Source organism: Erigeron canadensis, chromosome 9, assembly GCF_010389155.1.
Source record: "Erigeron canadensis isolate Cc75 chromosome 9, C_canadensis_v1, whole genome shotgun sequence".
Taxonomy (NCBI): domain Eukaryota; kingdom Viridiplantae; phylum Streptophyta; class Magnoliopsida; order Asterales; family Asteraceae; genus Erigeron; species Erigeron canadensis.
Genome location: NC_057769.1, coordinates 19,116,827 through 19,144,669, shown reverse-complemented (window position 1 = coordinate 19,144,669; position 27,843 = coordinate 19,116,827). Strand labels below are relative to the sequence as shown.

The 27,843-nt window shown below is 35.5% G+C and overlaps 1 protein-coding gene across 1 annotated transcript; it reads left to right on the top strand.

Annotated features, from left to right (window-relative positions):
* On the top strand, positions 1-26,665 carry LOC122583304 (protein FAR-RED ELONGATED HYPOCOTYL 3-like). Its single transcript, XM_043755723.1, has 3 exons — positions 1-696; positions 25,770-25,940; positions 26,033-26,665. Exons 1-3 carry the CDS (start codon positions 1-3, stop codon positions 26,663-26,665), a joined length of 1,500 nt encoding a protein of 499 aa, XP_043611658.1.
* Positions 26,666-27,843: the final 1,178 nt, after the last annotated feature.

The window sequence follows — 27,843 nt, the reverse complement described above, 5'->3', positions numbered from 1 at the left end:
ATGAGAAAGCAGAATCATATGAATGGTTACTTAAATGCATTCTTAGGTGTATTTGTTGAACAACCTAGGATGGTTGTGACAGATCAAGATGTATCAATGAAAAAAGCAGTTGCAACAGTTTTCCCCAATTCACGACATAGGCTTTGTATGTGGCATATAACTCAAAAGCTACCATCAAAAGTTAGCAAGAGAATTTTTGAAAACACAGACTTCAAAAAGAAATTCAACCAAATTGTTTGGGATGTATCAATAAGTCCAGAAAGGTTTGAGAGAAAATGGAAAGAAATAATGGAAGAATTTAACTTGGAAGATGATGCATGGTTTAAGCACATGTTTGAGATAAGAAGCACATGGATACCAACATACTTTAGAGAATTAGCAATGTCAGGTCTCATGAGAACAACTTCTCGTTCTGAAAGCGAGAACTCTTTTTTCAACAACTTCACAAACCCTAATGCAACGTTGATACATTTTATGTTGTCGTATGAATCTGCCATGGAGAGGCAAGGAAGTAGATTGGAGATTTTAGATCATCAATCACACAACAAGCAGCCGCGATTTATAACTGGACTGAATTTTGAAAGGCAGACTTCCAAGTTGTACACACTTATAATCTTTCTGTTGGTTCAAGAAGAGATAAAAATGTGTCTTTATAATTGTTCTCAGATAAGTGTTACTGATAAGGGAAGTAATGAAGTAATTATTATTAGGGAGAAAAGAGACATAAAGCATGTAAGGTGCCCTATTGTTGCGTGGATCGTAATAAGATGCGATTCGTTATGTCAAGAGTGCGGAATCCTCTTGAGATAACTAGATTGCTATTGCCTTTTGTTAATTAATAAGTAATTAATTACCCCAAGGAGATGCACAAGGCTTGTGGTTCGTGTAGAAGAACACACGAAGGAACAAATAACCTTAGCTCGTAAATTCGTGAATAACTATCAAGAATTCGTCAATCATTAACCTAATTTCATAGATTAGGACTTGTATTTATACTAGTTACGTATTGGATCGTGTGGGCTTAGGCCTTAATTACATATTAGGCCTAAAACAATAACAAACCGATCTCTCTCGTGCTGACGTCAACATAAGGCTGATCCTTCATGCTGATGACGTCAGCACGAGGGACGACCCATTGTTCTTTGTTTGACTTCGTTTGACTCGTACATAACATCTAATCATCGTTTAAGTGTTCTACGACACTTATAAACCTTGAGTCTATGTTCTTGTACCTGCAAAACAATATATAACACACAAACACAATACAAAACACAAACAGATTTAATATTGAAGTTCAAACGTAATCATTAAATATCAACATAAGTTCTTATTTAAATGATTACACACAAGTTCCTAAAAACATAAACGATAATCAAATCTATGTTGCGATTGTCACAACGAATCTGCATCTACATACTCTCCCTTGACGATTGCAACTAGATCTCTTTAAAGTCTTCAAAACTTGAACTTCAAAATTATCCATTAGACAAAAGTCTGGTGCTATTCGCATTAATTCTCTCTTGTAAACAATGAGCGAGAATGTTGCGATAGCGTCTTTCTTCAACTCTCCAAAAGTCCACAGCTGAGCAAGGTGTATCCAAAAGTCTTCTTTGATCACCTCTTGACAAGTTGACAACCTGCATTGGATCATACATGCGTTGCAACATTTGTTCTTGTGAATCATCAACGAGCATCTGTGCTTCGCCTGACTTGATATCTATCTTCCAAAATGTCATCTCCGTCAGCATATCTTGATCCCATCTGATAGCGGGAACCTTCTTAACACATTTAATCCTTTTCTGAACAAACCGAAATATGCCATCTGGATTCTTAATCTTCTTCAAAAGTGTTGGCTTTATCAACCTTTCTTCTGGCTTCAGACCTCTAGCACTGAAATACTTAATTCTTTCATCTCTGAATCTATTCCAGTAGAAATCTGCAAGTCCATTGCTCTGAAGATTAATGAACCAGCGTCTTCCCAAATCTATCATGTCAGAATCACTGAGAGAGTGGAAGTGTCTTTGACTTATTGACTTGTACTAGCAACCCTCCTTTCTCTTGATAATAAGCAATTTGATTCTGTGATCATAGAACCAACTTTGTATCACTGAGAAGTATTTAGGTGCATCCTTGTCTGAGACATATTCCCAAAACATTGATGGTTTATACGCATCACGTATCATCAAACCAGTATGTCCTCTATAACCTGGAATTAGTCTATTAATAATAAACTCATGATCTTGTTGCACCGGAGGTATATTAAATCTTCCAAGATCAACCTCTCGCGTAGCATCTATATTCCAGTATAGATCAAAAATATTATCATGTCCTTCATCAACTATATTTGCATATACTGCAAACCTCAAACTTGCAGCATTTTTAGGTTCATCTGGACTATCTCTGATTGGACTGAGATTGAGATGTTCTACTTCAGCTATTGGTTCAACTTGAATGACTTCATCTTCATTAAAGACACGATCAAAGTCATAAGGTGTCTCAAGCAACCTTTTTCTATCAGCTTCCGAAGTAATGAACTCTCCTTCTTCCAAATCTTCATCATCGATACTTTCTAGATCTTCTTCAGCATCAAGATCATCCAATGCACCTATCCTTTGAAGCTTATCTGCAATTCAAACGATTTACATATACAAAGATAAAGAACATAAATTATAAGTCAAGACATAATAAAATAGTATAAATACATAAAAGAAATTAAAATAAATAATACTATATCATAAATATAATGCAACAATTACATTAATATTTATCTTATAATCTTTATCTATTTTAACTTATAACAATAATATTATATCATAAATATAATGTAACACATACATTCATATTTATCTTATAATTATTACAAAAACAAAAATCATTAGCACTAAGGTTCATAATCAGAATCTGACTCTAACTTTGAAGATGTATGAGTTAACCCTGACTGTTCTTTCATTTGATCCCTAAGTGATCCAGGATCATAATAATCATCATAATCCATAATCTCTGCTCTAGCTCTCATATGAGCTTGTGGATCATAACCCAATCTCTTTTCTAGTCTATGCACAATTAAAGGGTGCAAATCTAACTCTATAGAGGCATTGGTAATAGAATCAGTCTTAGTTGACTCACTATCCTGAGTAGATTTTCCTTTATTAAGATTTTCTTTTTCTTTATGATTATGAGGATCATTCACTATCTCCCTTTCTATTCTATCAGAATTAGAATCGGAGTTACCTGAATTGGAATCTTCCCCATCATCATTGTTATCTGGATCATCAGGATCTGCATCTGGAGCGGTCATCACAGCTTTCCCTTTATCTTGAATCCTAGAAGTACTAGCACCAGTTGTACCAGCAATATCTGACTCTCTTTGTCTTGATGACTCCCCCTGAACATCTGCAGTCTCTGTATCCATAGCATCATCAGCAGCATCTTGATCTTGACCCTGATTCTCTGGCTCACCATCTGTTTGTTGTTGATTTGGATCTTGAGCTCGATCTTGATCTTGATCTTCATGATCATCATTTCTTGTCTTCTTAGCAAGCTCATCATCCTTACAACCATCTTTATCTGCCCCTTGAGCCAAGAATTGGTCAAGTCTAGAGCCAAGAGAATGAACAAGAGCTGTCATTACGTCCATCTCTTCTTGATGCTTAGCAGCTTGGAGCTGTAGCTGATTCTCCAAAGTTGTAACCCTCAACTTTAACATCTTCTTTTTTGAAAACAAACGACTCAGCTGCACTTGAACAGGAGCAACTGGACGTGACGTAGAAGCAATATCAGATGTAGAGGCCTGAGGTGGCATCGTAGCTTCAACAGAAGGCATACGGGCACTGAAAGTTCCTGTGGGAGGCATCTGTGGTCTTTGCAGAGGGGCCAACAGACGTCCCATGACAATAGAAACAGGAACTGTTGCTTGAATAGGAGCAGACGAATGCCTAGGAGCAACAAGTGTCGGCTCTGGCTCTTGACGAACTTGTTAGAAATCCAAAAATAGTGATAAATTGTAATTTAAGTTAGTGGACGTAGTTGTTATTAAGACATGGTGAAATAATTTCTAAGGATGAGGGACTAGGAGTGTCAATTAGCTTAATTGTAGATTTAGACTATAAATACCCTCAACTCAGAAATCATAAGCCTTTTATCCATTTTCACACATACAACATATACAGATCGTCTCTTTCTCTCTCTCTCTAGAACTGCACACACACTAAACACACCAAGAACACACACACTTGAAATGCCATTGTTGAGATCGAATCAATAGCAGAAATCGTGTTGTTACATGTGGTATCAGAGCAAAACATCACTTTGATATCGATCCATAACTGTTTTTGATCTCATTTTTCATTCAAAATCAATTCAAAACCATTTCCTCAAAAACCGTCTCTGTTTCATCATTATTTGTTGTTCAAATCGCATAAAATCATCAATTTTTGTTCACCAATCGATTCCTCATAGATCAAAACGTATTCCTATTGAATTTTACAATCCAATTCGATCTAAATCTCTAGATTGAATATTTGGTTTTTGGCGCTAAAATTTGGGTTTTTATTCTGTTGTGTTATAGGCTGAATTGTGTATTAGGATTTGTTGCGGACGTAATTACAAACGTTTTGCAAGTAATTTCACATTCTAACACTCAGTAAATTGAAAGTTATTGAAGCTTGAAAATTCATCAATGGAGTTTTTACTTTGTGTTCTGTTGGAGAAGACGACCTCAAACGAACTTCACTAGGACGATCTTCACAAGATCGTCTCAGTGTTTGATTCTTCATACTTGATACATTCTGTGTTGTGGCTTGTAGGACGATCCTCACAAGATCGTTCTAGCAAGTGTGGTTGTTGGAAAAGTGTTGTTTGTGGCTAACTGATCCATTTTGGATTGGTTTGGTCAAAATTCAAGGCAGAAACTAAGACGATCTTGCCAAGATCGTCTCAGTTTCCTGACTACTAAGACGATCTTGACCAAGATCGTCTCAGTGTCTGTTGTTTGTTGAGTTGGTGTGGTTGATCATTTGAAGTTGTTGTGATTGGGAATCACACACTTCCTGGGTAACTGATCATTATTGATAGGTTTTGCTCAAATCAAATTTCTTCCAATTCAAATCAAATCTCTGTCTAAATTTTTCAAAAATACTTAGAAAAATTTCCAAGTCTTCTAAAACGATCTTATTAAGACCGTTTCATTTCCTTGATCAAAATTCCAAGACGATCTCTTTTTAGATCGTTTCATTTCCAAAGTTCTTTATACTTCAATTTCATTTTCAATTTCCTTTAATTCCTTTTCAGTTTCCATTTCCAAAACTCAAAATCATTCCTCAATTTCAGTTTCATTCAATACTTAGCCAAAATTCACCAAATTTCATTCAAGACGATCTTCTTTGAATCGTCTCATTCTTCTTAAACTCAAGACGATTTGTTTCAAGTCGTTCTTACTTTCATTCATCTAGGACGATCTCTTTTAAGACGATCTTCTCAAGATCGTTTCATCTTCTGAAATTTTCAACTTTCATTCCAATTCAAGTTCCAAATCAAATCTCTTTCTAATGGCTTCTCGTGAAGCTTTGGCATTAGGTTCTGACACAAGACTTCCAGTTCTCTACCGTGGTTCTTATGGACTATGGAAGAAAAGATTCATGGATTATGTGGAATGTCAACCAAATGGTCACCTTCTTAAAGATTCCATCCATAATGGACTTGCAGTTCATCGTCATCCCACCACTGGTGCAATACTCACTCTTGATCTTTTGAATGCTGAACAAAAAGATCGAACAGCTGCAGATAACAGAGCTAGATCATGCTTATACAAAGCAATGCCAGATGAAATCTATGGTTCTGTTGATTCTTATGATATAGCCAAGGAGATATGGGATGAGGTGGCAAGACAAATGGAAGGATCTGACCTAACTTCAACAATTAGATTGACAGATGTGTTGACTAAGTTTGACAACTTCAGCAAATTGCCAAATGAATCTCTAGAGGCTGTCTACTATAGATTCTGCAATGTCATAAATGAACTTAGGAAGAACAATGTCAAGAAATCAGAGATGGAGTTAAACATCAAATTCATCAAAGCTCTTGGTCCTGAGTGGGAAGATTATGGAACTCAGATTAAGCAACATCAAAATCTGGCCAAGTTCTCCATCCATAATCTTCATGAATCCTTCAAACTCAATGAACATCAAGTCCTAAACAAAGTTTCATCGAACAAAATGCCAGAAGTTGTATCTTCTGATCCTTTGGCATTAATTGTTGAAAAGAAGGTTTCTGAAGATCTTAAAAGGCAAATGGTAGTTGTTTCTTCGTCTGATGAGGAGGGAGATGATATGTTGGCTCCAAGAGATGGTATTTCTGACGAATTATATCAAGCTCTTGCCGCAGTTACCAAGCACTTCAAGAAAAAGTACTACAAAGCGAGGCCAACTAACAATAATCTCCGCACTTCTTCCACAAGTGCATTTCCTAAGAAGGAACACTATCATTCAAAGAATAATGGTCAAGGTGAATCAAGTGGATCCAAGCATGTGGAAAAGAAAGTTGAAGGTTATGACAAACAAGTTGTTGAGAAGGGAAAAGCTTCTGATAAAAAGTGCTACAACTGTGGTATTCCTGGTCATTTTGCAATTGATTGCAAGCAACCCCGTAAGAGAAACTATGAGTACTGCAAGCAAAAGATGCTTTTAGTAAAGCAAGTGGAAGCTGGTCATGCATTACTGGCTGAAGATGACCATTGGCTTTTGCTATCAGATGATGAAGATGAAGATCTCTCTGCAAATGTGTGCTTTATGGCGAGGTTGGCCAAGAACAAAGCATTCGAAGCTGAAAGCACTGATGATGAGTACCCGGATGATGAGGTAAATCTACGCTCTGTTTTTTCAATAGTTAAAGATAAAGATTCGTTTGATTTAGCTTTATCTAACTTGACAACTCATATTACATCTTTAGCCAACAAAAATAAGAAGTTGAAAAATAGTATTTCATTTTCTAAAAGTGATTTTTCAAAACTCTTTGAAGAATATTCGAAATTATTTTTTGATTATGATACTATTAAACAAGATTTTCAAACCTACAAAGATCAAATGTTGGTTAAAGAGTGTGAGTTGAATGCATCTCCTGATTCTAAATTATTGCATAAGTGTTATAAACTTGAAAAGACCATTCATGATCTTGAAAAAGCCAATCAAGATCTTGAAATTCAAAAGACCAATGAGTGGCTTCGGGCCGATGTAAGACAAATGGATGTTGATATTCTTAACAAGAAACTTTTAGAATCCAAACCTAACAATATTGAACTTGAACGAAAGATTTTTGATTTAAATCATACTTGTTTTTTGAAAGGCGTTGAGATTGACACTCTTCAAAACCAAATAGAGGAATTTAAAAAGAATATACTTTTCTATCAAGAGAAGATATATAAAGTCGAACAAAACCCTCTTTTGGATTTTACCGCCTATTTCAACAAGTCAAAGATTGTCAGATCGGAACTTCTTCATGGATTGGGATTTGAGAATATCTCTCCATTACAAAAAGCCAAAGAACAAATCGAACCCTTGTATGATGAAAGATTTCTTCGCCTTGGTATGGTACAACAATTTATTCGTCCACTGGATAAAAAATTTGAGACTGATGATGTTGAGAAAATACCTCAAAATGATTTTTTGGTTAACTATGATGTTATTAATGCTTCAAATAACTCAAAAGAATCTTCAATTTTCAAATTGGAAGAAATAGCATCAAATTTCCAAAACAAAGAGTCAGTTGGTAATTCACCTAAACCTACTAAAATGTATGTTCCATCTACCATTTTGGAAAAACAAATAGAAGGTTTGCAACATACGGTGAAATCTCAACAAAATGAAATTGAAAAACTTAAGTCTCAAAGTTTGAATTCGGAGGATAAATTAGTTGTGGATACTAAGAAAGTTTGTATGGATGCTTCTACTCAAACTGACCTAAGTGCTTTAGTAGACCATTCCACTCAGACTACTTGTGTTTCATCTACTGTTTCCTCCACCCAAACCTTGACTGATTCTCTTGAGTGTACATGTCAAAATGCTGCCACTGTTATAGCTGATGATAATGTACAATCTGATTTAACTCATGACGAACTTGCGCATAATTTAGTTTTGATATGGTACTACTTTAGGTTTTTCACATGTGAGTCTCTTGAAAAGTTAGTTGTTCACCCTAAGCTTAGTGCTAGTATAGGTGTTGATACTTCTACTTTAATTTCTTGTGAAACCAAAGATGTGTCAGTTCAAGTTGATTTCATTCTTGAGACTACCTATAGTGTAAAGTTGGATACCAAGATTCCTGATTTTCAAAAATATCTCCGGTTGAACCTTTCACAAAAGATGATTTTGATAAATTCATGGAGGGAGAATATGTTTTTGATTCTGAAACTGAGAAAAAGATTGAATCTACCAAAATCAAAGTTGAATCAAAAGAGGAATCTCCAAAATTGTTTTCCAAATATCCAACTTCACATTATTCTAAGAAACAAGTCATTCCAAAACTTGTCAAGACTGAACCAAAGACTGTCAAAAAACCAAGAATCAATAAGTTAAAAACAAAATGTCATACCTCTGAAAAGCATGTCAAAACCAAACAAGTTGAGACCATTCCCAAAATCATATACAATAAAGAGAAACTTCTAGAAATCAACTCAAATGTTTCTTCATCTAACTCTCAATCTAGTTCATTACCTAAAGTATCTAAATCTAGCTCAGTTTTGCTGACTAAGGATGCTTCAAATGGTGCAACTAGGTATAGGGATAAATATGGTTGGTTTTCTCATGATAAACCTAAGAAACAAGAAGTTTCCGCACCCTCAAAAGAGACTAAAAAGATAAAAGTTCTTCAAAATCCTCGTTCTAATCTTCTTAGTGTCAATCCCACAGGTGGAAAGAGCTTGATTAGTGAGTCTAAATGGGTAGCTAAGTCATTAGTACCTAAGATCACTAAAGTTGAGAAAAAGAAGAAAAGGCAAAGGAGAAAAGCGGGTAGTAAGAAGAAGCTTGTTTCTGATGTTTCAAACAATTTATCTTTTAAGTCATCTTTGAAAACCAATGTTAATGATGCCAAGGCATTGCCTATCGAATCTACAATCGCCGAACAAATACGATTCAAGAAACAATGAATGTTTGGTTTAATGAGATGTCGGGCATGATTTTCGAGCAAGAAAGTTAGCTACCAACAAATAATGGTCCAAGTGATTCAAGTACTTCATCAAGGACTTCTACTTTAGCATCCAAATTCAAGAAGTTTCCAGCTCCAACGAGTGATGAGTTAGACATTCTTTTTGAAGAATTCTACAATTTGAAACCGATTCATGATGAGGAACCTCAAGTCATCATTGAACCAATTCCGAACAATGATCCAGTTCCTGACAACCTTCATGAATCATCATCAAGTTCTGCTAAGCAAGTTGCTACTTCTTCAAGTAGTAGTTCGTCATCCTCTTCAAATGATTCTTCTTCTCAATCCTCTCCTGATAATTCTTCTCCAGTGATTGTTCAAGAAAAACCTACCCAATTTACCCAGACTACAAATCCGATAAACACTTCAAATGTATTTGTGCCTCTTGACTTTGATCATCCATCTTACGAGGAAGCTGTTCTACCAAGCTATGATTCCATCTCTCAGCAAAACTCTGGTTTTAATGATGATGATGTTGATGTGAATCTTCAAGATCCTCTTCCTTATGATCGCAAATGGTCACGTATGCGAAAAGATCATCCTGTTGATAACATTATTGGAGATCCACAAGCCGGAGTAACTACTCGTACTTCAGTGAATGAGTGTCTTGTTGCACTTTCTCTTAGCAACATTGAACCCAAAACTGTTTCTGAAGCTCTTCGAGATCCAGAATGGGTTAAAGCTATGCAAGACGAACTCGCTCAGTTTGAGAGACTGAAAGTATGGAGATTAGTTCCTAACCCAAGGAAAAATAAACCTATTGGCACAAAGTGGATTTTCAAAAACAAGAAGGATGAGAATGGAGTGGTTGTAAGGAACAAGGCTCGATTAGTTGCAAAGGGTTATTGTTGCAAGAATGGAAGCCATTCGGATCTTCTTAGCTTATGCTGCATTCAGAAACTTCACTGTGTTTCAAATGGATGTGAAGACAGCTTTCTTGAATGGTGATCTCAAAGAAGAAGTTTACGTTGAACAACCAGAAGGTTTTGTTGATCCCAAAAGACCAAACCATGTCTACAGGTTAGACAAGGCTCTCTACGGTCTTAAGCAAGCGCACCGAGCATGGTATGATTCCTTATCTACTTTCTTGATTAGAGGTGGCTTTACCAAAGGCACAATTGACCCTACCCTATTCATTCGCAAACAAGGTAAGCATGTTCTTCTTGTCCAAATATATTTTGATGACATTATCTTTAGGTCAACCAGTCAAACATTTTGTCGAAACTTTTCATCTCTAATGGTTAATCATTTTGAAATGAGCATGATTAGGGAAATGAACTACTTTTTGGGTCTTCAAATCAAACAACTACCAAATGGTATTTTCATATCACAAGGTAAGTATATTCATGACATGTTGAAAAAGTTTCATATGACTACTTGTTCTCCAATTTCAACTCCAATGGCTGCTCGCACAAGTATTAATGCTGATAAAAATGGGAAACCATTTGACCAAAAGAGATATAGAAGTATGATTGGTTCATTGTTGTATCTTACAGCATCTCGCCCAGATATAATGTTTGCAACATGTATGTGTGCTAGGTATCAAGCTGCTCCAACTGATTTACATTTTCAAGTGTGAAACGAATATTTCGTTATCTGAAAGGTACACCCAATTTAGGTCTCTAGTATCCAAGGGATACTCGATTCAATTTAACTGCCTATCCAGATGCAGATCATGCAGGTTGTAAGCTTGATCGCAAGAGCACTTCTGGTACTTTACAATTTTTGGGTGATAAAATTGTGAGTTGGTCTTCCAAGAAACAAAATTGTGTGTCACTATCAACAGCTGAAGCTGAATATGTGGCTGCGGCTAGTTGTTGTGCTCAAGTGTTATGGATGAAGACTCAACTTACTGATTATGGTCTGAAATATGATCATATTCCCATCTATTGTGACTCTCAAAGTGCCATTGCTATTGCAATTAACTCAGTAAACCACTCTCGATTAAAGCATATTGATGTGAGATATCATTTTCTCAAAGATCATATTGAGAAAGGTGATATCGAGCTCTACTTTGTGGGAACTGACTATCAGGTTGCAGATTTGTTCACTAAACTACTGGATGAGAAAAGGTTTAACTTTCTTATCTCTAAGCTTGGCATGTTAAATCTTGAACCTTAACTTAGTTTGTTCTTGATACATTCTTGAAAAAAAAAATACAAAATTTGAAAAGACAAAAATCAAATACAAAAATATAAAACTTTGAAAAATAACAAAAAGATTTTCTTAATTTTTTTTCTATTTCAAAATGGCTTGCATATATTCTGTATGCAACCCGTTCTTCATTGACCTATTTATTTCAAAATGGCTTATGCATACTTTGTGCATAATCCGTTCTTATTTGAAATTATTTATATTTCAAAGTTGGTATAAAATGTGTTATTATACATAAAGATTGATATAAGATAACGCGGAATTGAACGCCTTTGTGTACTTCCAAGTAGTCTTATATGAATATGTATGTGTAATAGCAATTTTTCATTTGTTTAAAATTGCAAACAATTTTCTTCAAGAGTCTTGATTTTATTGCAAACAAATTTAAATGTTTCAAAAAAACTCTCAATTGTTGTTATGAGAAACAAAGGATTGAACGCCTTTGTGTACTCCCGAGTTGTCTCATCTTGAACACTTGATTGAGTTAAATTTTTGCTTAAAAGTTTTATTTGCATCCAACTTGTTGATGTAAGATGCAAAGGATTGAACGCCTTTGTGTACTTCCGAGTAGTCTTACTATGAACATTGTTGTTGACGCAAAACTTTGTGTTTCTTAAAATCTTGTTCACTTTTAGACTCTATTTTGACTTCACAAAAATCAATTTTTGCTCTACCTTTCTATGAAAACTTTTAAGATCTACCTTTGCATAGATTAAAGGGGAGTTTGTGATTTCAAAATTTTCAAAACTTCAAATGTGTTTTCAAATCATTTTCTTACACACATTTGATAATTTTCAAATGATTTTCATCAATTGAAGTTCGGTGTTTAGTTTGCACTTGAGCGATTCGTTCACTCCATGAACTTCATCATCACCGATAAGTTCTAACCCCAGAGTATTCAATTCTTTCTTTAGATTGTAAGGGTATTTTGAGTGATGATGGTTTCGTGCAAATAGGTTTGAGGGAGTAAAGTTGAAAAGTGAGAGGTTATGGTGATAAGTTGTGAGAAAAGGGTTAAAAGAATTGATATCCTTCCCTAAAACTCTCAAATCGCCGGGTAAAACACATTTATATCGGATGTCATTTGTTGATATCTTGATTAAGACTTCATAGACCCAATGAAGCGATGCATATCTTTACCTAACCACTCAAGTGTTTCTTAACAAATGCTTGTTTTACTTCTCACGGAGATTTTCACATTTCTATTGACTCTTCATTTGGAAGATGTTGATATTGAATAAGGGCGACATTCTGCTCCGGTCCCCGACTTCATTTGATCACTTTGTGTCTAGAGCTATCTTGCTTGATCATTATTTTGATCCTTATTCATTTTTCTTAAGACACATTCGAGTCATATCTTTGTCATATTATTGCATATCTATGTGATATAGCTGGAACATTTGTAGTGATATCTTAATTGATATTCCACAATGATCAAATGGAAATCCTACCAATGCTAACATATTTTCCAACATTGAACGTAGGTCTCATAATTACATTTATGTGATTATTGAGTGAACGAGAAGTCTATCAGTGACCTCGGATGTTTCCTAACAAGTCTTTAAGGATAATAGATTGTGGTTATCGAACGCTTTAGGTGACACTGACCATGATTTCTATTCTATGAAGCAATCTCGTAGTTGAAAAGCTACAAGACCGAACTATGTTAGAAAATTGCTTTGTGCATAATTCAATTATACATAGGAAATCCGAAAAATGTCATACATTTCTTTCGGTCATTTCATTAATCCTTTTGATTTTTGAACATGTTAACGGATCATCCTTATCCGGTCTTTCATTTCTTATCTCACAAACACAAAAACCACCATGCAATAGGTTTCTTTTCGCATTTTATCAATCAATGTTTGCATAATGACATTGGTTCCCAACTTTGTCATTATGAGGGGGAGAAAAAGATTATGATTGATTGAGAAAGAAAAAGATTATTTGATGGAGTAAAGGTGGAATGAAATGAAAAGTAATTGTGATTGAAAAAGAAGTGAATTTTGCCGCCGAAATATGTTCTCTTGAAAGTTTTTTTTTTTATCGAAAATAAGGATATTGTTCAAAGATACTCCAAAATGGTTACACTCATGAATTGAGGGGGAGCATGATTAATTCAAAGTTTTGTTCAAAAGTTTACTCTCCAAAGTGTTTAAGTCAAAATGACAAAGATCAAAGCTACAAAAGTTGAAAAGATTGATTGGAAGATTCAAGACAAAGAAGTAAAACTTCGAAAGAGTCTTCATCAACACATTTCATTCAAGATCTTCAATCAAGAAGCTTGAATGCATATATCAAGGGGGAGAGTTTAAGTTTTTGATACTTCATTCCAAGGAAACAAATTTTCATTCAAGAATCGAAGATTGAAGAACCAAAGCCAAATTTATACCTTCCGCACTTCAAATGACAACTCTGATTCACGGTTCAACAATTTTCAAAGATTCTAGACTCATTCATTTTATTCTCTGTTCAAACATAAAATTGAGAATTTCGTCATGTTTTAACTACAAGAAGTCCAAGACCAAGATTGATTCAAGTTCTCCAGAGACAATGAGAAAGCTTTGAAGACTTGTTTCATCACACCAATTGTCTTCACCATCGGGCTCATCAACTTAATTCCTATAAGACAAAATAACACGTACATCATTCATTACAATATATCACTAAGGGGGAGAATGTTAGAAATCCAAAAATAGTAATAAATTGTAATTTAAGTTAGTGGACGTAGTTGTTGTTAAGACATGGTGAAATGATTTCTAGGGATGAGGGACTAGGAGTGTCAATTAGCTTAATTTTAGATTTAGACTATAAATACCCTCAACTCCTTAGAAATCATAAGCCTTTTATCCATTTTCACACATACAACATATACAGATCGTCTCTTTCTCTCTCTCTCTCTAGAAATTCACACACACTAAACACACCAAGAACACACACACTTGAAACGCCATTGTTGAAATTGAATCAATAGCAGAAATCGTGTTATTACAGAACTGTAGACTCCAGAGCAGCAGGAATCGTAACAGTTGTAGCCTCAGTAACAACTTGTGTGCGAGAACCAATTCCTCTTATGATAAACTTGGGTCTCGACCTTCTCTCCCCAACAGCAACACCAGCAGCAGAAGTAGTAGACACCGAAACAGGAACATCAGAAACTGAAGCTTTTAAAGCAGCAACCAATGGAGTATCACCAACAGTAGGTGCATGAGACCTCTCCATGGCTTCATTATAAGCAGCAAACTCTCTATCAACTTCAGCTTGAGATCTTGCATGTCTTCTTCTTCGCTTTGGCAATCTCTCTTCCTTTTCTTCATCTTCTAAATCCTCAACAACATTAACCGGGACTTCTGAAGGACCAATATCAACATCAACTGGAGAAGAGGTAGAAGTACAAACTCCAGTAGATGGTGGTACAAGATTTGTAGGATCATCAATATCCTCCATGAGAGCATCCATATCAGAATCATGCTCTAGATCACCAGCATATAGAGGAACATCATTAAGTCCCTCAAACTGATCAGCTCGTTCTTCACGAGGATCTTCTTGAGCCTGAGCATCACCACCAGTAGCAGCAGCAACGGGTTCTTCATCCTCCCAACCTTGTCTAGGTGCAACATAGTTAGGATTCAGCAAATGTCCGAACATAGGTGGATTATCAACATGTATCGGAACATTTCCACCCGACAAGTGCTTCAAACTTTCAACAAATGCCTTATAAGTAAGGCGACCTAAATTGAACGTAGGACCGTCAAATGGCAAATCAGCTGCAAAGTGACAAATTATGATCATCACAAATCTTGGAAACAGAAAGAATTTCTTGTCTGTACCAAATGACCTCAACTGCTTCTCCAAATTATCAAAAATGTACTGAGAGAAGCTGTATGGCTTGTTCAGCACCAAGGCAACCATCTGAAAAGCATCTGGTATATTCATCTGGTCATAGCCTGTACTCCGATGACTAATAGCCCTTAACAAATAGTAAGCAAGAAGCTTCCATTTGCCACGAAGATGATTCCTGAAGTATGGGTGAGAAATAGCGACATCACCTAAGTGTAATATCGTCCGTAAGTCTCCAGCCAAAAATGAGAATGAACGTCCTCTAACAGTAGTGCGAATGTATGTATGAGCACCCATCTGCACTGAACGGGCTAAGTTCCAAAACTCCCTAATGAGACTTATCACCAACGGAGGATTCTCTGTTACTGCAAACTGAACACGAGAACGTGCAAGAAACCGTAGGACACCGTGAAACTCTGAAGTGCACCCCGTCAGTGTAATGCTAAGATCGAGTGCAGCATTGTGCTCCTTGACAAACACACGAGCGTTGTTACCTTGTCCTGCCATACCTGCACAAAAACAGACAAAAACGACAAGAAAAACAAAAGTTAGAATAAACGAAACTAAAAATTAGGGTTTTGGCTCGTCTGCTTCGTGATGATGTCATCACGAGGAGGAGTTCCCTCGTCGTGACGTCAGCACGACCCAAGCATGAAGTAAAAACATCTCCATATGATGTTAAAATCGATCAAAAACATCATCGTGGACTTGTTTATGGTTCGTGGATGCCTAGAAACAAAATCGAAATGAATTCGATGAACACGAAGTTGGTTCGTGTTCTTCGTGTGAATAGTGACCGAAACACAAATCTCTTTGATTAATCTTGATTTAACACTTGTTAACCTAAAGTTTTGTTAGATTTAACATGTTTAAACATCAATTAATCTAATTGTAAGTCCAATTTAACTCCAAATCATCAAAAATCAAAGATCTAATTCGTGGTTCATCCGAGTTACTGTTCACGCGAGGTAAAATCAAAAATCGGGCATTATAACGACTTGTAATCGTTAATTCTTATAGTCAAAACATCAATCAATCATTCTAGATTGGAATTATACCAACAAATCTGGATGAATAACACGAAGAAAGAAGGAATCGATCGAACTAAGAAGCGAATGAATAGTAGCACGAGGGAGACGAAGTTCGTGTGATTTACTTAGGGTTAATTTCGATTAATGGTAATTAATGAATAGTAACAATCCATATATATATTCGAATCCACATGGGCCGGGCTGAACACGCAGTTCGTGGGCTTCGTGATGACATCAGCACGAGGTGATTTCGAATTTTCAGATTTTAAACCACATAAGCTTTATCCTTAGCCAAATTTCGTGAATTTTCCAAAAATTTAAACAAGGAAAAATTCCAGAAATTCCAGAAACATAAACCTGTAGATACTCGTTACTAAAAACTTGTATCTACTCGAATATGCAATCAAAAATCATCCGTACTAACTTGTCATCACAATGATGTATCAAATAAATCTTACATTATTATCTTGACACAAAATCGATCATTTCTTCATTGATGTTTAACTCAACAATGCAAAGCATTTTAATGGATGATGCATTACAAAATATCATATCAACAACCTATTACATTACATCTTAGGTTGTGATCTTGATAATACAATGATAACCTATCACACTAAGTCTTAGGTTAAATTACAAGACAATCCATCCTTGTAACACAGTCTGTAGAAGCAATTTCTGATAGGATTTTATTGTCCGTCGCAATGCAATTCCAATAAGTAAGCTAAAACAATTTTGCCTTCAATCACAATCTGAAATTTTTGATGCCAACTACATTTAAAATGAGTTTATCATCTGTAACCTGCACACTTAACAAACTTCATCAATGCATCAAATACAACAATAAAAATATCATAAATATGAAACATATTCAAAAATATTTTGACTTTTCAATTTTCAAAACATTTCATTTTCTAAATTAAACAACTTATGTATTAATTAGAAAATCCATCTTTTAAACATTTATATCGTAAGCAACAAGACTTATATAATTCACTAAGAATTATAACTTTTAATGCTTAGCAAATCTCTCGTGCAATAAGAACTAGTTTGACACACAAACTGACACTTATTCCAAGAATAAAAATAAAAAGAAACAAAATAAAAATAAAAATAAACTAAGCTACTTTATTTATTCACAAGAAATTCTAAGTTTCCGCAGATTAGATCAGATTAGCATTTACATAAGTCTGCAAGTGAGAAATAATTCTCTTATTATTAATTATGAACAGTGATTCAACCATGATTACCGGTATATTTGTCCTCTTAAACACTCAGTACTTCCAGTTTCCTTTGAATTATGACACTTTCGACATACCCTGGCCAAGGACAGTCACCATGTAACCCGAGTAGCCTAATATGCCATTGAATAGTTTGCGAACTCATGTGACCAACATTCAGATATACCTTTGTAATCGATACAAGCACTAAGATAACAAATATTCAATATATATTCAAAAACATCCTTAAACAAATCATGAGACACTTTTTAGATAACAAAATTTAATTACTTTGTGATTGAACTTATTTGCTTTTGCATTTCGTTATTTATAAGGAACCCGTGATTTTCTATGAGACCCATGTAGCGAACTTTCTGACAACCTATCCCAAGTTGGAAGCTTTAGGAAGGCTAGGTATACAAAGACATCCCGAAGACATACTTGTCCGAATCTCAAAGACCACATTAGCCCCTTAATTTTCATTCATTTCATTTGCATAACAATATCACATTTACTTTCATGCTCATGATGGGTAGAGGTTTTTGCCTATATATTGAACATATCTTATAGTAATGCTAGATATTTCACAAAATTTAAGGACCAGATCAATTCATTACTGAAAAGCAAGCATTCTTAGCCATATATCTGAATATGTTTCCCACAAGAACATTGTATAAATTAAGTTCAGAATAAGGAAACCTTGCTACTTTGTGTCTACCAATATATCCCAAATTGTAATCACTGAACTAAACAGTTATATTACGATTAAGCAGACTTAAAAGCTAAGTATCCTCACATCTAATCATCTGACAGCATTAACTTAAATTTCCCCATATTTTTGTCATTTTCTCATTTTTCACTTTTTTATGGTTTTTATGACACTAAGAACTCTTTTTGTATTTTTATGACTCTAGCTATTTACAGACACAAACTTACAAAATTAGTTCTTTGAGAGATTTAATATGAATCAGCATTCTTCATCCCATTGAGAAGAATTAACTTCTCAAATCGAGCCTTATCAAATGCTTTGGTATACAGATCAGCTAAATTATCATCGGTTATAACCTTTTCCAAATGAATTAACTTCTTTTGGGCACAATGACGCAAGAAATGATGTCTAATATCAATATGCTTGGTGACCATATGCATGAAAGGGTTATTTGTAATGTCTATAGCTGACTTATTGTCTATTCTAATAGGAATATCAAGAAAATCCATACCGTAGTCACGAAGTTGTTCCTGAATCCACAATACCTGGGAACAACAGCTACCAGCAGCCATATACTTTGCCTCACATGTAGACTGAGCAACACATGTCTGCTTCTTGCATTCCTCCTAACAACTGACAACCTCCAGTCGTAGACTTTCTGTCATTGTTACAACCGCCAAAATCCGAATCAGTATATGCAACGAAATCAAACGTTCCTCCCATTGGATACCATAGACCAAGCCCTTGGTTTCCCTTAAGATAATGTAAAATATGTTTTGCTGCAGTCAAATGTGACTCTTTCGGACTAGCTTGAAATCTAGCACAAAGACAAACAGCGAACATGATATCTGGACGCGAAGCAGTCAGATACATCAATGAGCCAATAATAGCACGATAATAAGTTGCATCCACAAGTTCAATATTCGGATCAAGAACTCCTAAACCATGATTTTGCTGAATAGGAGTACCATATGTCTTGGACTCTAACATTTGAAACCTCTCCAAGATGTCATCGACATACTTAGACTGGTGAATAAAGAATCCATCTTCCCTTTGATCTACTTGTAGTCCGAGGAAAAATTGTAATTCCCCCATAGCACTCATTTCAAATACATTTTTCATGCTCATTTCAAACTCTTTGCACATCTTTATATTAGATGAACCAAAAATGATATCATCCACGTAAACTTGTACAATTAGATAATCTCGCTTCTACCACTTGATAAACAATGTGCTGTCTATCGATCCTCTTGTAAATCCAGTTGTCAACAAATGCGTCGACAATTTTTCATACCACACTCTGGGTGCTTGATGCAATCCATAAAGAGCTTTATCCAATCGATATGCTCTTCTTGGATAATTCGGATCTTCAAACCCCGGTGGTTGGTAAACATACACTTCTTCTTTGACTTCACCGTACAAGAAGGCACTCTTAACGTCTAACTCATACACCTTTATACCTTTGAAACTTGCAAAAGCTAAAAGTAACCTTATAGCTTCAATCCTAGCAACTGGTGCAAAAGTTTCATTATAGTCATATCCGTCTCGTTGTGCAAACCCCTGAACAACCAAACGTGCTTTATTTCTGGTAACGATCCCTTTGTCATCTCGTTTGCATTTATATACCCAACGAGTTCCATTCGGTTCTTTACCTCTAGGCACATCTACTAACTCCCAAACTCCAAGTTTTTCAAATTGAGCTAATTCTTTTTGCATAGCTTCAACCCAATATGGATCTTGAAGTGCTGCCTTAACATTCTTAGGTTCTACTTGTGAAATGAAACCAGAATACAAACACTTAGTTATCAATCCAGTGTCTTTCACTTCACAAAACAAACTAGTTAAATCCTTATTCAACTGATTTCTAGTTCGAACAGGTTATGTAGCATTTCCATGAATATTTTCAACTAGGTGATCCTTATTAATTCGATATTGAGGAACCGAATCAACATTCAAACTTTCTCCTAAATTTGTTCTAATCTGAAACTCAGGAGAGCTGAAATCATCTTCCGATTCTTCAGAAATAGGATCATCATCAGGCAGTGTAATGTTCGATGGAGTAGGTGGTGTAGTGTTTGCGGGTTCATTATTATCTGAATCTAGTGTCTTATCCTTGTCCTTACCACTTTCATCAACATCAGTAGTAGACTGAACGTTGGTTGGAGTAGTATGGACCTTTCGAGTAGGCGGAGATATAGGAGTATTATCTATGTGATCTCTTAAAATAATCAGATCATCAATTGTCTCAGGATCTGAATAAGAATCAGGACCATGTAGTGAACTAAACACACTATCGTAATCGAAGTTTTTGCCACTTCCAGAATGAATAGCGGGCTTATGACTGACAATCTTGACATTTGTTCCCAAACCAACTTTGCCGGTCTGTTTGTTGTAAACCCGTCGAATTGATGTTCCCGGTTTATAACCCATGTGAAATCCCTCTTCAACCTTTGAATCAAACTTTGACTGAGGTAGATACTTCAAGAAGTACACGGTACACCAAATTGTTCAACATTTTGTAAATTCGGTTTCTTCTTATGTAGAAGCTCATAACATGTCTTATTATGACACTTAACTACAGTAACCCTATTTAAAATATGATAAGCTGTATTCACCGCCTCCGCCCAAAACATAGTAGGAAGCCTTGACTCTGCAAGCATAGTTCTGGCTGTCTCGATTAGAGTCCTATTCTTCCTTTCAGCAACTCCATTCTGTTGTGGTTCATACGGAGAACTGTACTGATGTTGAATTCCCTTTGACAAACAAAAGACATCCATCACATTATTCTTGAATTCAGTTCCGTTGTCACTCCTGATTCTCTTAACACGAACCCCATAAATGTTTTCAGTTTCGACAAAGAAATTTATCAAAATCTGCGGAGTTTCATCTTTCGATTTAAGAAAGAATACCCATGAGAATCTCGAGTAATCATCAGTAACCACCAAACAGTAATACATCCCACCGATACTTCTTACATTTACTGGACCAAATAAATCCATGTGAAGTAATTCGAAAGGATTGGCAATAGAATTTTCTTGTTTCGGTTTATGAGCAGACTTTTGCTGTTTACCTTTCAGACTAGGTACACATTTGTCTTCCATCCCAAACCGTTTCATGGGAACGCCATCAACCAAACCATGTTTGACAATGTCATTCATCTTTTGGAAATTGATATGTCCCATTCTTTTATGCCATAGTAACGATTCAGATTCGTTTGCTTTTGATAACAAGCAAACAGACTCCTTTGGATCATCAACACCTAACACAAGGCCATAGATGTCTCTCTTCCTAGGAGCTTTAAGCAGGATCCAGTCTTCAGGAATAACATATCCTGGTTTCAAAATAAGTGCTTCTTTCTCATTAAAATGGACAGTGTTACCCTTGTCACAAATCTGAGAAACACTTAATAAATTATGTGATAATTGTTCCACATAATTGACTTTCTCCAGCGTAATCTTCCCATTGACAACATCACCTTGGCCCGAGATGTTGCCGCCCTTGGGACCCGCGAAACTAACATACGACCCATTTACATCTTGTCCCCTGTCATGTGCCGAAAGTATCCACTGTCAACATACCAAAGACTAATAGGCTTCCTTGGTTCTCGCTGCACATTAGACGATAAGATGGTTAGTTTCTGAAGGGAACCCAAACCCTTTGAGGTTTAGGTTTGCCGAATTCATCTCTAATGATCAATTCGGTCCAATATCCATCGCTCTTTAATGGAGCCTTGGATGAAGATGGTGTCACAGACTGTTTCTTAGGTGAAGTGAAACGAGTCTTATGAGGTGAATTCCTTGGTGAGTGAGTACCAAATCTAGGTTGACTCCCTAATCGATCATAGAATTTAGACGAACTATTAATTCTAATAGGAGGAGATCGATTTTGTTGAGTCATCTTCCTAGGTGAATTACTCCTTTGAGGTGTACGAGAACGACTTGGACTTACACTACTAGAAGTAGTATTCTGTGAAGGTCCCTGTCGTTTTAGAGTCTTAGATCTATTGACACTAATCCTTTGATCTGTAACAATAGAATCTCCATATGACACATTTCTAAGTAACTTAACATAATTCTGTGCATTTTTATTATCAGGATGTCTTTTTGCATACTCCTCATAATAATCCTTTTTATATGCACTCATAAATTTTGGTGAAGTTACTTGTTCAACTAGTTTACCCTTCCCTTTAGGATTAGGAATATCACTAACATCCTTTGACTTGACTTGACTATCATTCTTAGGATTCTTGACCTTCCTATTTGGATATTCAATAGCTATATGGCCTTTCTCACGACAAGTATAGCATTTCTTTACTTGTTGTTTTCTAGATTGACCATTTCTATTTCAGGGATTGGTATACCATACTCCTTCATTTCATTTATGGTATCAAGCGTCTGTATTGCTTCTTCCATATTTGTTATTGGTTTAAAAGGAGCATTATGTCTATCCTTATATGGAATTTGTTCAGCTAACCATTCTTCTTTATTTTCCACACACCAAACTTTATCAATTCTTGATTTAGGTTCAATCCTATTTATAGATACTTCTTTATCATAAAAAACTGTATCACAGTCTTTCAATGTGTAGTATACTACTTCATCTGGATTAAAATCTAATTCAGTTTGTTGGTGACCTTGTAGAAGTAAATCGGAATCTTTAGACACATTACTTTCCTTTTTAAGTATAACATTTTCAGCAGTTAAACTAGTTGAATTTTCTTTTAGTTTCAACATTTCTTGTTTTAAATCTGACACCATTCTACATACGTCAATTATAGAAGATAAAGAACAAGATACCTTCTAATCTGCAGCCTTGCAATCTGCCATGTATGCAACAAAGTCTTCAGTTGTCATACCTTCAGGTATCACGAAGTTCTTCATCTGCTCTTCAATTCTCTTCATGGAAATGTCATCAACAGGATTTGATGACTCTTCCTTTTCTTCAGATGCTTTTACTGCAGTCATTTGTTCACTCTCAGATCTTAATATCTCAGCAACATTACACATATTCTTCTGTACTATCTCAGATGCACTTTCTTCACTTGAGTACACAGCATAATCAATCGTTGCAGCTACCTCATCATATAATTCTACCATGTAGGCATGATTCGAGGTATCATCGGATTGTGTATCCCATTGATAAGTACCATCTGGATTTTGAACAACAACAGCCTTTGACTCCAAAAATGGTGACGAAATTGGCTGCTGTGGAATAACAGGATATGTAATCATTGCTTGCGTCTTATGATTATTCGGTGTAATACCGCCTTGATTGTAATTTTGATGACCAGCAACGGTATTATCAATCCTCTTAGGTCGCTGACACTCTCTGGCAAAATGACCAAATCCATCGCAATTATAACATTTCACCTTGGATATGTCAAAGCCTTTAGTGCCATTACCTATAGGTCTACCAGTTCTCTGAGTGAATCTTCTGACCTTAATAGTAAGCATAGCAAGCTGCCATTGTAGATCCATTTCTTCTAAATCATCGCGATCTATTTGATTGTAATCCTCATCAATTACTGCAGGATCAGTAACCTTTCCCCCAATAAATGCTTCATGAGCATTACAAAAGGCTGAGTAAACACTCATTCTTCCTTGTGCAGAACTCATACTCATTGGCATAGAGTGGAAAGATTGTACTTTGCTCTTAACATTTGAATTTGTATTGTCATAAGCAACATATCCGGCAATACCTTCAGCATCTACTATTGGTGTAGCTTCTGCACCACTTAGAAATGCATTGTTTCCTGAGCTGGAACTTGCTAAATGAACAGACTTAGCATGATATAAGGATGGATCTTGTGTAAAATCCGGGTGAGTGTCTTTAATCCTTCTCTTCATGTCTCTGTTCTTCAGCTTGGAGACTACCTTCTCAAAATACCATGTACTGTATTCCTAATCATCTTAAAGTTGATGAACATAATCAGTCCAAGTTTTAGGCAGTGAATCCAGAAACTTATCAACTAGCTCAGTTTGAGGATAAACAACTTCAAAGTATGACAACTCAGTGGTCAAATGACTGAATCGAATAATAATCTCGTCAAGAGATTCCCCTTTCAGTCCATTAAAGGCTTCATACTGACGCTTGAGAAGCTTGATACGGTTTTTTTTCAAAGTTACATCGTCCTCACAATATCTTTCGAGAGCATCCCATAAATCCTTTTAAGTATTGTACTTTTTAAACAGATGTACACTATCTTGAGGCAAGGCCATAGTAAGAGTAGACAATGCCTTTCCCTCAACAGCGTATCTTTTACGTTCTTCAATAGGCATATCAGCATAAGTATACCTACTGATCACTCCGTTCTTCTCATATGAAGGCCAATCAAAACCTTGAGTTATTACTAGCCACATTTCCATGTCAGTGAGACGAATGTAGTCTTCAAAGCGTCTCTTCCACATCCAATAATTTTCCATACGGAAAAGCTTTGGAGGTGTATTACCCCGACCAACCTCATGATCGTGCATGATCATCTAGCTGATAAGTAAGGCATTGGGTGAGTTTGCGGCAGCTGGTAAGGTCGTCATTTCGAATCCTTTGAATTCAAGGAAAACGAAAAAACAAAAAAAACTACTTAGTGTATAGCACAAAGTACACGTGGCACGAAGTTCGTATAGCACGAAGGACACATGGCATGAAGTTCGTATAGCACGAAGGACACGTGGCACGAAGTACGAAACACAAGTCATGACCTAAGTCACGAAGAGTGGTTCGCGCTGATGTGGGACAAAGTGGACACGAAGTCTGCTGGGTGACATAAGCACGAACACGAAGTTCACTTCGTGCTGACGTATGCACGAAGTAACACGAAGAAGCGCACGAACTTGACCAAAAACACGAATTTTGAATTGATTTTGCAATCAATAGCGAATCAAACAATCTTAAACCTTCTGGTAATCAACCTTAGGGCTCTGATACCACTTGTAAGGTGCCCTATTGTTGCGTGGATCGTAATAAGATGTGATTCGTTATGTCAAGAGTGTGGAATCCTCTTGAGATAACTAGATTGCTATTGCCTTTTGTTAATTAAGAAGTAACTAATTAACCCAAGGAGATGCACAAGGCTTGTGGTTCGTGTAGAAGAACACACGAAGAAACAAATAACCTTAGCTCGTAAATTCGTGAATAACTATCAAGAATTCGTCAATCATTAACCTCATTTCGTAGATTAGGTCTTGTATTTATACTAGTTACATATTGGATCGTGTGGGCTTAGGCCTTAATTACGTATTAGGCCTGAAACAATAACAAACCAATCTGCCTTGTGCTGACGTCAGCATGAGGCTGATCCTTCATGTTGATGACGTCAGCACGAGGGACGACCCATTGTTCTTTGTTTGAATTCGTTTGACTCGTACATAACATCCAATCATCGTTTAAGTGTTCTACGACACTTATAAACCTTGATTCTATGTTCTTATACCTGTAAAACAATATATAACACACAAACACAATACAAAACACAAACAGATATAATATTGAAGTTCAAACGTAATCATTAAATATCAACATAAGTTCTTATTTAAATGATTACACACATGTTCCTAAAAACATAAACGATAATCAAATCTATGTTGCGATTGTCACAACGAATCTGCATCTACAAAGCAGATAGTAGAAAAGAAAGTTCCTATGAAAAAGAAAGGAAAACAAGATGAGCATGAAGAGGTTGTTGAAGATTTAAGAACTGTGCATGAAGAAGACCCCGAAGATACAATTCAGGACTCAACAGCTGCTTTCACATCTGGAAATAAATCTGTGAAAAGGATGTACACATTTAAGGTGCATCCATAACTGATTATTTATAAATATATATTTATGATTTACTTGTTAATTACACCGATATGGTTTGTTTTCTTTTCTTTTCTTTTAAGGTTTTAGTCAACAACGATGAAGATATTATTCAATGCAGCTGCTTAACTTTTGAACGTTATGGATTCTTATGTCGTCACATATGTATGTTTAAAACTAAAGACATTGAAGAAATTCCTAAAAAATACATTCTTAGAAGGTGGAGAAAGGATTTAGTATCACCAGGAATGCGTACAAGAAGAACAAGGTACGGTGAGTCAGGTGAAGAATGTGAGAAGCTTGGGAATGAGTTGCATTTCATTGTAGAGAATTGTATTAGCATGTTATCAAAAGATGAAGGAAAACTTTCGATTCTTGTTGAGAAAGTTAGGGAACTGAAAAACGAGATTGAAGATAATGTTTCAAGTTCGAAAACAAAGAAAACAAAGGAAGTTATCTTGGATTTCTTAGGTGTTGAACAGCCAGAAGCTAGAGAAGTTGAAAATCCAGCAATTGTAAGTTATAAGGGAAGTCATTCAGATGCAAGATTGAAAAGTTCAAAGGAAATCGCAATGGAAGAGTATGCGAAGCCAAAAAGAAAATGTGCAAATTGTGGCATGATGACAAATCATGACAAAAGAAACTGTGAGAAGAAGAAACTAGAAGCAGAAAAAGCTAAGGCGGTTGCAGAAACTCTTCGAAGATTTAAAAAATAGTAAAATAAGTTGAGGTGATTTATTTCTATTCATTGCTAAATACATTGGTGATTATTTGGATGAAATATTGGTTTTAAATTATTTTGAAAGAGTTGATTTATTTGGATAAAATGATTGATTGGAAGTTGTCGTAAATTTTATGATATTTTATGGTTAACTAATTACTTGAAAGGCTCATTGAAGAACCTGGAATTTCTGGGAATTCTGGTGTCTCTTGCCAGTAAACTTAATTGTAGAATTTCTAGTGTGCTGCGAATTTAATGGTATTATAGAATTTATGGTTATTCTGGTGTGCTTTCTTGTCATTGCATACACGTACATTACGTGTAACTAAGCTGAGTATTTTTGATACGTTATATAAGTTGTCGCGTTTGTCACCTTTAATCATGATCATGGACACAGGTGAATGAAAAATAGAATTTTGATAAACAAGTCTCATTGTTCAACCCACACAATCCACATTATGATCATTTTTTTACATAAAATTTTCTATTAAGGAGACAATTTTTATTGAACTTCGAAATTACATGAGTATAAAGAAAAAAATAACACAAACCACATTAGGATCATTTTTTAAGAGGAGATTTAGTGCAGCAGATAAGATCATTGTATATGATGAGAAATTAAAACAAGTATTTCATAATAAAATTAAAACTTACACATTAATAGAAATAAGTCTATAGCGTTACAACCCCTTCATTCTTAGCATGAAAACTAGACAAAGAAAAGTCAAACCTAAAAAAGTAAATCGTTATTATCATCTTACGATAATCTTAGTTTGGGGTAGTAGAATTACTATGATCATCTTAACATTCTTCCTCAAAAACTGAAGCATTTTATTTTTATTTTCAATTACAGCTTCTTGATACTTAAAATTCTACAACTTATCCATGAAGTCGATCTGCTTTTTTTTCATTTTGTCGTTGAACACTTCAGTCGACTTCTCTTTCTTTTCAACAAATTCGTTGTCCATAGGAACCATCAACCTACAGAAAAGTGAAAAAAGAAATATAAACTTGATTATGTAGTAGATTATGAATAATTAAATAAAAATAAAAAATTAAAGAAATAAACCTTGTCATTAAATCATTATAACGATTTTCAAGCAAGACAACTTCATTTTGAATTTCTTCCATTTCTTGCAAATGCATAGCACAATATCTTTTGCATTTTAAACT

Bases quoted from the DNA above. Each gene is read 5' to 3' on its own strand.
- LOC122583304 (XM_043755723.1), top strand. From the start codon at position 1: ATGAGAAAGCAGAATCATATGAATGGTTACTTAAATGCATTCTTAGGT. The intron at 697-25,769 runs GTAATTATTATT...TCTACAAAGCAG, and splicing joins CTGATAAGGGAAGTAATGAA to ATAGTAGAAAAGAAAGTTCC. The intron at 25,941-26,032 runs GTGCATCCATAA...TTTTCTTTTAAG, and splicing joins AAAGGATGTACACATTTAAG to GTTTTAGTCAACAACGATGA.